General features: G+C 35.0%; 1 protein-coding gene across 12 annotated transcripts in view; it reads right to left on the bottom strand.

Moving 5' to 3' along the window:
* The window catches only part of LOC457604 (complement factor H-related protein 4), a 39,905-nt gene that overhangs the window by 16,293 nt on the left and 8,540 nt on the right, over positions 1 to 15,072 (bottom strand). For 7 of the 12 annotated variants that reach the window (XM_054656970.1, XM_054656965.1, XM_054656963.2 and 4 more), the window contains exons 2-6: positions 9,013 to 9,210; positions 6,338 to 6,520; positions 4,583 to 4,759; positions 4,121 to 4,303; positions 1,135 to 1,332 (exon numbers count right to left, since the gene is read on the bottom strand). In XM_054656970.1, the coding sequence (XP_054512945.1) occupies positions 1,135 to 1,332; positions 4,121 to 4,303; positions 4,583 to 4,759; positions 6,338 to 6,520; positions 9,013 to 9,210 (939 nt within the window). Of the gene's footprint in view, positions 1 to 1,134; positions 1,333 to 4,120; positions 4,317 to 4,582; positions 4,760 to 5,788; positions 5,958 to 6,337; positions 6,521 to 8,488; positions 8,580 to 9,012; positions 9,211 to 15,072 lie in introns of those variants that run through there. The other 5 variants (XM_054656951.2, XM_063794037.1, XM_054656964.1 and 2 more) reach the window with 5 other exon arrangements.

Here is a 15,072-nt window from a genome sequence, read left to right on the forward strand (position 1 = left end):
TTTGGTAAATTGCAAGCAATACACACAAACAACTTTCAGAGTCCCCTTTACTTAAAAAGTGAAAGTCAGCTGTAACTGAAGATCAGTCTTAATTTAAAGCAACAGAGCATTAACTATAAAAATAGATATGATATAATTGTGAGAGATGTAGCAGTGACCTGTGGGCAAGCGTTATATTTATTTTTTAATTAATGCTATAATTTTATAATCTACTTAAATCAATGCATTTAGCATGATTTCAATATAAATACCGAAGCAATGTTACTTTAATCCGTAGTCTATTTATTTTGTGCTATTCATGATTTATATTTCTATTGTTACTTGACTATTAAGTGACAGAATCCACTCATTATCCAGAAATTATAAATGTATTCAGACACATTTGGAACTGAAAACTAGCTAGGCTTCTATTTAAAAATAAAAAAGACATATATTCAGCTTGAGAGTTGATATACAAAATTTTCCAGTTAAAGGTGTAGATCTTAGACAGTTAAGGACATACTGGGGTCTCAAACAAGTGGACTAACTGCCACGAATGCATCTGGGAGGAGGAGACCATTCATCCTCTGTACATGGAACTGTGGTCTGCACATTTGAAAGACTGTAGCCAGGATATCCTCAACTTTTACAGATTGACTCTGTAAAGATATTCCTTCATATTTTGTGTTATATCCATTCTCCAAATAACTGAGAATACATTGTCCTAAAGACCATAAAATGATTAAAAGGTAAATTAGAAACATGAATTTGATCAAAATAGTATATTAAAATAATTTTTTGAATATTTAAATAAGACTGCATCAGTACACAAAAATGACGTATCACTGAAGGAAAACTAAAGCTACTACTAAATGTTTGTACAAAAAGGTCAGTATTCAATGTTACTTATCTTTAGTTTTTATGATAAAATATGTTTAAATTATATAGGTATTCTCATAAGGTTCCTATATTTATTTCTCATGTGATTTTCATGAAGGTCTCATAACAGAAAAGATCTAGTTTGGTTTTTTTGCATGAACAACTCTTCCTTTGGTACCATTTCTGTCATATAAGACAATGTAATCATTTGTTTGCTCTTCTCTCTCCATTCTTTGCAAGTTTTATGCACATATTGTTGTAAAGAGGTTTGCTTACTGAGGCATGGGACTGTTGGCGACCACCCATCTTGTGTGCAGTGAATGTAATCCCAGTAACTTCCTGAAGGAGTCACAAAATTTTTGTCACAGTAATAGGAGTAAGATTGTCCTGTAGCTACTGGAAAGTATAGTCTACGCATATTCTCATAATATAGATGTCCATGTTGAATTTCTGGAAACTCACAAGGTTTCATTGCTTGTAACAAAAAACAAAAATAGTATAAATAATGTTTCACTGTAACAGACAATGATATAAGAGATGACTGTTTTGATTATGTTACCTACCACATAATGTTTTTTTTTTTCTTTCCTTTTTTTTTTTTTTTTTTTAGACGAAATTTCACTCTGTCTCCCAGGCTGGAGTGCAGTGGTGCAATCACTGCTCACTGTGACCTCCGTCTCCCAGGTTCAAGTGATTCTCCTGCCTCAGTCTCCTGAGTGGCCAGCACTATGGGCACACACCACCACGCCCATCTAATTTTTGTAATTTTAGTAGACACAGAGTTTTACCATATTGGTCAGGCTGGTCTCAAACTCCTGACCTCAGGTGATCCACCTGCTTTGGCTTCCCAAAGTCCTGGGATTACAGGTGTGAGCCACCACGCCTGGCTGGTTTTCTTTTAGATTTTTTTTTAAATTTTATAATTATTTTTTAAGTTCCCTGGATACATGTGTAGGATGTGAAGGTTTGTTACATAGGTAAATGTGTGCCATGGTGGTTAGCTCCACCTATCAACCCATACCCTAGGTATTAAACCCAATTCTTCCATGGTAAGCTTTTCATTTTTGATGATATCATTCACTCCTCTTCTCTCCTTTTGATGCAAGTATTCTGCACTCAAGTCTAGCCCTTATTAACATTAGTATTTCTTTAGAAATTTCCCCAAATCATATTTTAATCCATCTTTCAAGCACTTACTTAAATAAATTCCTTAACATAGTACATATCACTTTTGAAATCCAAAAATTTTTAAGATCTCTTCAATACATTCAGGGGCTGTTTACAATTCAAAAATAAATATTATTTGAGCACTACATACTTCTCCAAACATATTTTTCAAAAGTTTCTAAAGTTTCCTGCTGTTCTGGAATGTTTTCCTTATTACTTTAATATGCCATATGTATATGTAATATTTTTCATAAGGTTGCCTTTTTCCCTAGAATTCCCACTTGAATGCTCTTTGCTTCTTTAGATTTTAAGACTGAAAGTCTTGCTTGTATCATGGAACTGATCTTATGTCCTCAGATAATTATAATCCTTTCCTGTTCTTGATTATGAGAAGACGTAATGATTTTGCTGTGAAATCCATCTTAGGAGTGTCCATCTCCTCAGTCAGTCAAATTTAAGACTCAGAATTTATCTCTGAAACCTAATACTTAATTTTTCCTATGAAATCATGTTCAAAGATACTTGTAAACTATTTTGATTTGAGGATACGAATTTTCCTCTGCAGTCTTGCCACTTGCATGGTTTGGAGCCCAGACTTACACATGATCATCTACAGAAGTGGATACATAAATAGGGACAATAATTAAGGTTTAACCCATCATAGGATCAGCCAAAATATCAGCATCATCCGTCACTATAAAAGGTAAAAGGTAGCATAGCATCAAAATAAAAGAAATGAGTCATATCACAGAAAAGAACTGCTTGTATCATCCTGTACTTAGGAACTTGAGCATTTGGAAAACTTGTGAGTTTACAGTTTAAGAGCTGTGACAGGAATAAGTTATCTGATATGCAAGGCCTGATGGGTATCTCAGTTCTGTACCTCATAGGCTAGTAGAAATTTGCGGCAAATTTTCTTTTAGGTTTTCTTTTTGCTGCCATAATTATTTTGACTCATATTTTTTGAATTGTGTTGCCTCAAGTTCATAGGATTTGTGGGACAAAATTCTAAGAGTATACCTATATTACAGACTTGAGGGCTTTTTAGTGTATTCATTTTCATTCTGGGACGAGGGGAGAGGAGATGAAGGTGAAAACAGAAAGCATTGGGATTTGGAAATGGCTGAGCTTTCTGTTAATTTCTTTCTTGCTTGCTAGAAATACTGGTAAAGTGTAAGAAAAAAACAATAATCAGAGAAAGAACTTCTCAGTGTTAACTAGCTATGTGCTCTATCAGGAAGCATTTCAGGTTTTCAAGTAGGATTTTGGTTAATAGTGCATGGTTTTTATTATACTTTAAGTTCGGGGTACATGTGCAGGACATGCAGTTTTTTACATAGGAATACATGTGCCATGGTGGTTTGCTGCACCCATCAACCCATCACCTACATTAGGTGTTTCTCTTAATGCTATCCCTCCCCTAGCTCCGCATCCTGTGACAGACCCTGGTGTGTGATGTTCCCCTCCCTGAGTCCACCTGTTCTCCTTGTTCAGTTCCCACATCTGAGTGAGAACATGTGGTGCTAGGTTTTCTGTTCTTGTGATAGTTTGCTGAGAAGGATGGTTTCCAGCTTCCTCCATGTCACTTTTGACATGGACATGAACGTATCCATTTTTATGGCTGCATAGTATTCCATGGTGTACATGTGCCACATTTTCTTTATCTAGTCTATCATTTGGGTCTGGACATTTGGGTTGGTTCCACATCCGTGGTTTTTAAAACAGTGTTTTCAAAACTCTTTGAAAACTGTTTACCTAAGTATTAATAATGTGAAAATGGTTATTGATGTTAAGGTGAGATGCTATATTTCATATGTGTGCAATAAATGGATATCATTCTTGAAGACTCATTGTGTCCATTAACAAATTGAGGTCTCTGAACATTCCTGTTTTTAAAAGGAAGCTTTGTCATTGTTTACATAAAATTTTCCAAGCTTATACACTTATATATTAAGATCTGAAAGGCAAATATTCAGCAGAATAGCTGTTTGTGAACACAGTTCTAGGGTAATAACCCATAAAAATTTTAGTATAAATAAACAAGGATCAAAGTTATTACTCTAATTTTCTCAGATCCAGAATATTAAGAACTTACATATGCATCTTGGTGGTTCTGACCACTCTCCATTACTACATGTTACATATTTAGAACCCTGAAGTTCATAGTAGGACTGGCACTGGTACTCGACTCTTGACCATGGCAGATACACTTTTTGCGGGAAGGACGTGGTATCTCCATTGCTAATAGGTGGAGGAGGCCCACAGTTTTCTGAAGAATCTGAAAAAAAATACTTTACATTAGGGAAAAATCAACAGTTTTATTGGAAACTTTCTGAATAAAGCTTTTTATATACTCTTAAATGTATCTTATTTGATTTCTTAGGAAGACATTTGTATTTTCAACCTTTTTTTTTTAAGTTTCAAGGTAATTCACACTCAAATGAGGACAACATGTATATGTACACATATGTATTCATACACATATGTGTACATATACATATGTATGTTTCTATTTGTTTAATTCTAGTAAAAAGAAATACTTGAATAAAATACTTACTATAGCATGTTGGCAAATGGGACCAGCCATCTTCACCACACACTATGGAATCTGTGGTGTTTCCATAACTGCTTTCATATCCATCATAGCATTCATAGTCCAATGTGTCATGGAGCTTAAACCACATGCCATTACTCTTGGCTCTGGAATTCTCAAAAACAGGCATATCACAAAATTCTGAAACAAAATAAAATTGAGGATTGCTTTTCTATGCCATATGATGTACAACTCGACTAAGAAAGTCCCATTGTAGGAATAAAATTTACCAATCAGTGTGTGCTAATAAATTGAGTACTATTAAAAATAGTCCGACAATCGTGTTTTTTTTGTGCTATAACAGTTAATTACAAGAGAAAAATACATTTCCCTATAATGATCCTTCTCATTATTCAAACCCTATGAAAAACATATTAAGACTATTTAGTCAGATCTATTTTTATTTGTGAACACCTCATTGACTGTTATTACAGTCTACCTTTATCACTATAATGTATTATTTTAAAGAAGATAAAATTTTGTGAATTTAAAAGTTAATGTACATATTTATGTACTCAGTTTACTGACAGTAAGGGTTTATAAATTGGATTAAAATTATATTCATTGGATATACATTCTATAAAAATTTTAAAGCATCCTCTTTTATTTTACAAATCTTAGATCATTTATCAAAACTGGTCAAATCAGATTGAAGTGTACAGCTTTGTCTTTTGCAGAGCCCATGATACGCATAGAAATTGAAAACAGTATTCTAGAAATGTACGAATTGATATTTTATAGCTCCCAAATCTCAGAGTAACTTTGAGATAATCACTTTCTAAGTGTAGCATTTTCTTTTTTCTCACTTAGATTAATATTTTTGAGATTCATCCATGTTCAATTACATATCAGTAGTCCTTTCCATTTCGTCTCATGGCTAAAAATAGTTGAATTGTACCCTTGAAAATGAAGTGGATTTTGCAGTATGTAAATTATATATCAATATGTGTGTTAAAAATACATCAAATGATTTATCTTTACAAATCTTGGTGAATGCCTAAAGAGGAAAGACAAAAAAGATAAACTTTTGCCACTGCAAGGTTTCCATTGTTCATTATGCAATCTCTTTATTAATAAGTAATTACAAGTTGGGAATGTTTTAGAGAACTTTAGTTGTAAGGAATCCATTGCCAAGTATGAGGTTTGTAAACATTCAGCCCACCCACTTACCCTTTTTCTTTACTTGTTTTCTCTGTACTAGACAATAAGCTGGAAATAATTTTTTGAGTTGGTTCTCCTCAGTTGCATCATTGATACAAATTATTGAAGTCTCATTTTCCTGATGCTAGCAGAAACTCAGAATTGAGCACTCATCCCTTCCCTGACATGTACATCTTTTCTGAGTGTGAGCAAGGAATACAATACAAGCAGTTGATAATTTTGAAATACAAAGAAAGGGAAAAGAACAAAGTTTTTATTGACAAGTAATCCATTGTGCTGATATTCCCATGCAGCTCCCTAACTAGTCTGTACCTGATGGGATTGCTTTTACGTAAAGGCAAATTGAATTGAGAGAGATGGAATGATCATCTTCCCAAGTAGCCATTACTCTAAAAAGGCAAAAAAGACTTAGTTTGGCACAGAATGTTAGATGATGTTAGAAGTATTTATATCTCTTTACTCCTAAAAGTGTTTTCTATCTTTTTCTGTAAAACACTATCACCTCAAAGAGAGGAAAGAAGTTGACAGAAACTGAGTGGGAATATGTAAATCACTTACTAATGCAAATTGGTTGTGTTGACCATCCATTTTGCAAACATGTAATTGATCCTGAAGAATTTCCATCTGCTGTTGCATATCCTGGTTTACAATTATATTGTGTTTCTTCATTTAAAATATAAATAGAGGAAGATTCAGAAATGAATCCATTTTCAATTTCTACATCTGATTTTGAGCATGTTCCTAAAATAGAAAAAGTAGAGAAAAAAGTAAATATTTGTTGAATACTTCTTTTATAGAAGGGAACAAGTAAAAACATGGCAGTATGGTGAAACAATGAAACATCTGTTAATGAATTGAAAACAGCAAAACTGGAAGTTTCCTAGACATCCATGAATTTTGAAAGAAAATAGTGAAAACACAGGGAAGGGCAGAATAAAAGCAAAGAATCTTTGAGACTGTCAACAGAGCTCTGGCGGGCCTTAAGGAATGCAGATCTAGCAGACTCTCAATTCCCTATAATTATTTGGAAGAGTTTCTGGCTACTTTGCAATAACCTGAACCTTTCTGGTTCTATTAAGAGGTCTTAGACTTCATTTAGTCAAATGCCATTTCCCAGGCAAAGATACAGTACACACTGCTACCACAGGCAAGGAAATAAATTTGTAAATCTTTTGTCTCCAGGAATTTAAAATAGTTGTCATCTTAAGTGGATGCTTAAACCCATATAGCCATGGTGTTTGAGAGAAATGTGGAAATGTAAGCAGGAAAAAACAAACAAGATAGCAAAAATAAGTTCTAATATATTAGTAATGTATATGTTCTTTATATATTATCAATGTATATGTTCTATACATTACTAATGGGTATATGTATAAGGTAGTAATTATTTTAGTAATGCATATGTTCTAACTTATTAATAATGTGTATGTTCTTTTTTGGTTAGTAATTACAAAAAAATGTAAATGGACCAATTTTACTATCTGAAAGGAAAATAAATCATGTTAAAGATGATACATGTTTATAATAAAGCATTTGTCATAATCATGAGTTTTCTGATCTATTCTTGTCAACTTTTCGATTAATCTCCTCCAGTCTCTAAACTACAGTATTCAGTTTCTCTCGTAAACAATTTTATTTTCGTTACCTATAAAGGCACTTGACACACAACAATATTTGTTAAGTGGATTAATGACAGAGTTGGTGCCTATGGCAGGAGCAAAAGGGACTTCCATTCCAGAGGCTTAGGCTGTTGTTGAGGGCAGTGCTCCTATGAATGTGTAAGAAGATTCCCATTGTCCTTCATCTCTATTGTATCCTAATTATCATATAGTTTCTATAATGGAATGTTTTGTAAATTGCAAACAATACACACAAACAACTTTCAGAGACCCCTTTACCTAAAAAGTGAAAGTCAGCTATAACTGAATGTGTCTTCATTTAAAGCAGCAGAGCATGAGCATTAGCTATAAGAATAGATGTCATATAATTGTGAGAGATGTACAAGTGACCTTTGGGCAAGCATTGTTAATTAATGCTATAATTTTATAATCTACTTAAATCAATGCATTCACTTTGATATAAATACTGAAGCAGTGTTACTTTAATGTGTATTTAGTGTATTTTGTGATCTTCATGACATATATGTGTGTGTGTGTATATATATACATATATATATATGTGTTTTTTTCTTTTCTTGAGACGGAGTCTTGCTCTATCACCGAGTCCGGAGTGCAATGGGCTAATCTCAGCTCACTGCAACCTCCGCCTCCCTGGTTCAAGCCATTCTCCAGCCTCAGCCTCCTGGGTAGCTGGGATTACAGGCATGTGCCACTGCACACGGCTAATTTTTGTATTTTTAGTAGAGACGGGGTTTCACCATGTTGACCAGGCTGGTCTTGAACTCCTCACCTAAAGTGATCTGCCCGTCTCGGTCTCCCACAGTGCAGGGATTACAGGACTGAGCCACTGCGCCTGGCCCCTGACTTATATTTCTATTGCTACTTGGCCCTATTAAGTGACAGAATCCACTAATTATCCAGAAATTTTAAATGTATTCAGACACATTTGGAACTGGAAACTAGATAGGCTTCTGTTTTAAAATAAAAAGACATAAATTCGGCTTCAGAGTTGATGTACAAAATTTTCCAGTTAAATATCTAGATCTTAGACAGTTACGGACATACTGGGATCTCAAATGAGTGCACTAACTGACACGAATGCATCTGGGAGGAGGAGACCAGCTGTAAATATGTTCTTCCATATTTTTTATTATATCCATTCTCCAAATAATTGAAAATACATTGTCCTAAGGACCATAAAATGATTTAAAGGTAAATTAGATACATGAATTTGATCAAAATAGTATATTAAAATAATTTTTGGAACATTTAAATAAGACTGCATCAATACTGAAAATGATGTATGACTCAAGAAAAACTAAAGCTACTACTAAATGTTTGTAAAAAAAAGTCAGTATTCAATGTTACTTAACCTTAGTTTTTATGATAAAATATGTTTAAATTATATCGGTATTCTCATAAAGTTGCCACATTTATTTCTCATGTAATTTTCACGAAGATCTCATAACAAAAAAGATCCATTTTGGTCTTTTTGCTTGAACAACTCTTCCTTTGGTCCTATTTCTGTTATATAAGACAATATAATCATTTATTTGCTGTTCTCTCACTCTTTTCAAGTTTTATGCACATATTCTTGTAAAGAGGTTTACTTACTGAGGCATGGGACTGTTGGCGACCAACCATCTTGTGTGCAATGAATGTAATCCCAGTAACTTCCTGAAGGAGTCACAAAATTTTGATCACAGTAATAGGAATAAGATTGTCCTGCAGCTGCTGGAAAGTATAGTCTACGCAAACTCTTATAATATAGACCTCCATGTTGAATTTCTGGAAAATCACAAGGTTTCACTTCTTGTAATAAAAAACAAAAAACAGTATAAATAATGTTTTTCTATAACAGATAATCATATAACATGACATTTTCGATCAATAAATTATATTCTCTTCTTAGTGTAATGAGTTAGGGGTTTTAGGGCAAGAAAAGTTACAGAAATCCAATGACCTAGATATGTGAAGAGCTGTTTGCTAATGAAGATTGAAGAAAACTGTGCAGACCTATTTAATGTACCCTCCATGAGTACATATATCGTTGCCCTGGTTGATTAGTGAGCTTCCTGGTTGAGAGATGAAGGCGCTTATTTTACCATTCAGCTCATCTGTCTTCTTTTTCTTTCTGTTCCATCCCATCAGAAATCAGAGCCCTGCCTGTTCTTCTCAGACCAACTCTAGAGTGGGAGATAGTAGTTTTTTGAGGATTTTAAAAAATTGACTGGAAGGAATGTAAAAACTACAGAGAAACAGGAATTTCTCATTGATCACATCACACAACAAAATAATATTGCTAATTCATGTCTCAAACCAGTTATTAAGACAAGATTTCTATTCTTTATTTAACCAGGAAAATGAACTAGGAATATTGCTTAATATCTAAATATCTAAGAGTGTAATAAGCATTTTTATTGATTTTTAATTTTGATTAGAAAATAAGATGTTTTTAATGTTTTATATACAATATTTTTTACAGTATATTTACAGTTTATTGAGGAATTTGTGTATATTGAATATTTGACATATATGTTTAAGCACTATGTTATTATAAGGCTTATACTTGATATTTCCAAAAAAAGTTTCCATTTCCATGGGATGATTCAGAGATAATTTACTACTTGTAATACCAGAAGAATATTCATTTTTTCTATGAAATATGACCATTGTTCAAGAAACCTTATACTACACATTATAAAAAATTCCAACATATGCACCACACACACACGCACAATATTGTTTATTATCTGCATTATTCTTTAGTCCACTGGTTTATTGTCTTTCTTTCTTATTTTTTCATTAGCGAGATTTTCAGGCAGTTTCTACGTCTTGTTATGTGGATTATAAATGTTGAATTCTTGCATCTCTTAAGTATCTTCATTTAAAAGATATGTGAGTAAATTCTCTAGGTATAGATTCTTGGCCTACAGTCCATATTTCTCTTCACCATTTTTTTTTGCCACATTTTTGAAACTTCCAATGTGGAAGTTCAAATATTCATTCAGTTTCATTGCTTATAAATAGCATTTTAATTACTCTGATTTTAGGGTATAAATCCTCAGCTGTGCTGTTTTTGAAGCTTAGCTCAAGACTTCTTTCCCCTATTGCAATAGTCAAATAAAATCTGTCTTGTCATATTTAACAAGTGTCAGATGAATAATTTGTCTTTAACACATCTGGTGTTCATCAATCTATTTCTTTTTGTTTGATTAGAAAAATTTTTCAACCGGTTTCTACAGATTAGTTATGCCGATTATAACTTTGAATCCTTGCATGTTGTAAATGTCTTTAACAAAGACCTGGGAACAATAACTTGTCTTTGTATAGTTTCTTGGCCTATATCCATATCTCTCATTGTTGATAGATTTTTCCCCCCATTTTTTGAACTTCCAAAGTTGAGCTTAAAATGCCTCATTTAGTTTCATTCCTTCTATGTTACATTCTGTTGTTTCCCCCCAACCACTGTTTGGATATTTGTATTATTTTCTCTTTACCTTTGAACTTTGCAAATTTCATCATGATACATTATGATACTTCAACATAGATCATTTAACACTAATTCCACCTTGGACAAGCTTGAGTCTTTGGATTTGCAGGAAGTGAGCCTTAAAAAACTCAATTAAAATTTCCATTAAATGGTAGAGCAGAGATTTAAACTTTAGTTTTCTGATTTCAGAACAAGTATAGTTATCTATCTCATGATGGTGTTTCATAGAATGTAAATAACATATCTGCTGAGATTTCTTTTCAAAAAATCAAAAAGGAAGTATAATTAAAAGTAGCTATCATTATCATTAATACCACAAGCTTGAGCCACTTCATGACTTTTCTTTTTTACTGAGAAAATTTAAACCATTTTTATCTTTCTCACATGGTAGTTCTCTAAAGCAAAAAAAAAAAAAAAAAAAAAAAAAAAAAAAAAAAAAAAAAAAAAAAAAAATTCCACCTATGATCTGATTGGCACTGAAGTCAGCAGAACTTAGAGCAGCCTCATTCTATTTCTTAGTCTTCTACCATGTGAATTGTAGACTCACAAGCAGTTATGATGGTTCTATCACAATGTTAACTCAAACTGACCTTAACGTTGATTAAAATACTCACTAATTTTTATAGTGGTTGCTAATCTGTTTGTACTAGTACTGCTGATTCCTTTGACCCAAGACCAGGATCTTACAGTTACCACTACTAAATTTAATTTTTTTAGATTTAGCTTTGCACATAGGATTCTTCTGGAATTATGAATCTATACTAATGCAGATTCACTATCACCATCTTCTGTAGCATTTCATTTGTGAATTTATACTGCATTTCTCCTAAACCATTAAACTATGGACAGACACAAAAGAGTAATGAAGCCTGAGAATAAAATGCTGTATCTGATAATCAGGTAAAACATATTTAATAAAACTGCAAACTACTTGATAAATCATCAAACCAGTCAATTTCTCCATCTTTTCCACACAAATTTCAGAAGGTCACTTGCGAAATACTTTTGCAGAAAACCAGATATAGCTGGGATTCAGTTGGTCCAGAAGCGTTTGGGTTGATCTAGCATTTTCATAAGCCAACTATAGAATAATTATTTATTTACCTTATAGTTTTTATGCACAGTGAAATTGGTTTCACAGTTACAATAGCTACCTCTCTTAAGAACTCATGCCTTTGACAGTTCATCTGGGTTTGGGCACGATAATCCGAACACCTTGGGAGGCCAAGGTGGGAGGACTGCTTGAGGCCGAGTTTGAGATCAGCCTAGGCATCACAGCAAGACCTTGTGTCTACAGAATAAAAATAAAAAATTAACTGGGCATGGTGGCACATGCCTATATTCCCAACTGCTTAGGAGGTTGCAGTGGGAAGATCATTTGAGCCAAGGAGGTCAAGATTGCAGCGACGTATACTGCGCTGCTGCACTCCAGCCTGGGCAACAGAGGAAGACCTTGTTTTAAAAAGAAGAGGAAAGAACATTTTTCTGTCCTGGACTATCCACTTTAAGTATGGTTCACCTTTACAATGCACTGCAAGATAGAAAAAAAAAGAATATGTTTGTAGAGACAGAAAAAATCTTGAAAAAGGCAAAGGAACCATCATAGAAATAAAACACCCTATTGACGCGAGAGACATTTTGCTACATTTGATGATTTGTGGAAATTCCACAAATTCTTCAATACTCCTTCCTCAAAATAGTGGAGCCTAATTCTCCTCCACTTGTTGTGTGCTGGACTTAGTGACTCATTTCTGAAGAATAAATATGGCTCAGGTGAGAGTGTGTGACTAGGTGATAAATGACATGAAGGCTTCCTCCTACTCCTCACTCTCTCTCTCGAATCTTTAGCTCTGGAGAAATGTAGTTGCCATTCAAGCAACCTGTGGAGGGGACAATGTGGTAAGGTACTGGGGCCTCCTACCAAAATCTGTGTGAGTGAGCCATGTTGGAAGCAGATCCTGCAGCCCAGCCAAGTTGTCAGGTCACTGCAGCCCAGGCCAACATCCTTGACAACGACACAGGAGAGCATCTGACACAGAACTAAACAGTAAAGTCACTCCCAAATGCCTGACCCACAAAATCTGTGAGAAAATAAAGGTTTATTGTTTTAAGCAAATACGTTTTCAGCAAAATATGTTTCATAACCATACATAACTAATATACTAGGCTTTAGAGGGTGCTAGTCTCACCCAGTGTATTATTTTGGACATTGGAAGAATAGAGAAATATCTATTCATATACACACATCCATCTGTATAATTCTGAGTAGCAAACATTAAAGAGAATTTTAGTTTACAATAATTGTTTTAAATTCTACTTAGAATTATCTACTTTGGAAAGCAAAGACTTCTCAAAACTCCATATACTAAAATATTGAAATTTATTTTCTCCCCTTTTTTTGTGTTTAAGAGAAAGTAATTTCAGATTTTAAATGTAAGTCAGTATATGGACTGGAACTTACTGCTACATCCTGGAGCAGGTAGGTACCCACCCACTACTAGTGCATTTGCCCTGTTTCCCTGGGTTGTAGGATAAAAGCCATCTATAAACTCACATATGATTAAATCTTCAATTCTGTGTTTTGTCTTTTCAGGTGTGTAGACATCATTTTGAATATAAGGAGGATTACTTTTTTTTTTTTTTCTGAAAAGAAAACGGCTGTGTGGACTATGTAGAAATCACTACCCATTAAAATAAAGTACATTCTTGCTAGAAACACAGTAAAAATGCAAATAAGGAAGGCCTGAGTAAGGACTTACCAGTGTTAACCATCCATGTATTCCACACAGAAGTCTTTCAGCTTTTCTCCTTAAGTACACATATCTTAGCTCTGGTTGATTTAGTGAGAGTCTTTGATACGGAAAGGAGACAGGCAAATACTGGGTAGAAGAGGGCGATTCCCTGTCAAAGGCCCCACCCCAACCCTAAATGAGGACAGGCATGTCTGTTTTCCTGTCCAAAATGTTGCCTTTTGGCCCTCCATGCTCCTCATCCAGCCCCCATATAAACCCAACACCTTAGCGGGCACACATACGCGGCTGAACAATCACAGCGGAACAAGGCAGCAGAGAAAGAGAGAAGAGCAGGGATGTCTGGATGCCGAGGGAAATGAGTTCCGCTAGGGGAGGTCGGAGAAAAATCTGGCCGCTGGGTGGCCTAACTCCAGGGGAAGACCACCTTCCCACTCCATCCCCCACTTCGGGCTCCCTATCCAACTTGCTGAGAACCACCTCCATCACTCAATAAAACCTTGCAGTCATCCTTTGAGCCCGCATGTGATCCAATTCTTTAGGACCACTGGGCAGGAGCTCAGGATACAGAAGTCTGTCACACTGGCCCCAGGCTCTTGAGATAAGGCAGAGGGTCCATTGAGCGGATTAACACACAAGCCGTCTGCAGACAGCAAATCTGAGTTTTGTAACACGCGTCCACTTGGGCGTCTGTACTCACAGACGCCTACCCTAGACGCTGCCGTGGGGCCAGAGCTCAAAAGCACTCATGCCGGCCTCTGCACCTGCCCGTCTGCAAGCTGCCCCTAGGGGTTTGAGCTGCGGGGCGACAAAGCAGATAACACCCCTCTCGCACGTCCTGAGAGGGGAATCAGGGAACTCTCCCATTTCATCTTGATTGAAAGACAAAGGTGCTTTCACCAGTTCAGTCCTTTTCTTTTTTTCTTTCTGTTCCCTTCCATCGGAATTCAGAGCCCTGCCTTTTCTTCTCAGAACGACTCAATGGAGGGAGCTAGTAGTGTTTTTGTTTGATACCTAATGTAAATGATGAGTGCAGCAAACCAACACAGCGTATTTATACATATGTAACAAACCTGCACGTTGTGCACATGTACCCTAGAACTTGAAGTATAATAATAATAATAATAAAGATTAAATTCATTAGCTTGTTATTCTATTTACTGAAAGCAATCTAAGAAATATAGAAAAAGAAATCTGGGAAGATGGCGGAGGAGGAAACACCTGGAATCTGACTCCTCACCTTTACAGTTGCATGGCCAGAATTTGTCTGATTGTACTATTTTTGGAGTCTATTGAAGCCCTACAACTTCTAGGGATGACTTGGATCGTAAGTTGCACTCACATTCAGTCAATTTTAGCTCCTAGCACAGTGTCATATGTTCATACCACGCTCCTTAGCCACATGGCAGGCAGCTGTATGTGTATTTATGG

This window comes from Pan troglodytes, chromosome 1 (assembly GCF_028858775.2).
Source record: "Pan troglodytes isolate AG18354 chromosome 1, NHGRI_mPanTro3-v2.0_pri, whole genome shotgun sequence".
NCBI classification, from domain to species: domain Eukaryota; kingdom Metazoa; phylum Chordata; class Mammalia; order Primates; family Hominidae; genus Pan; species Pan troglodytes.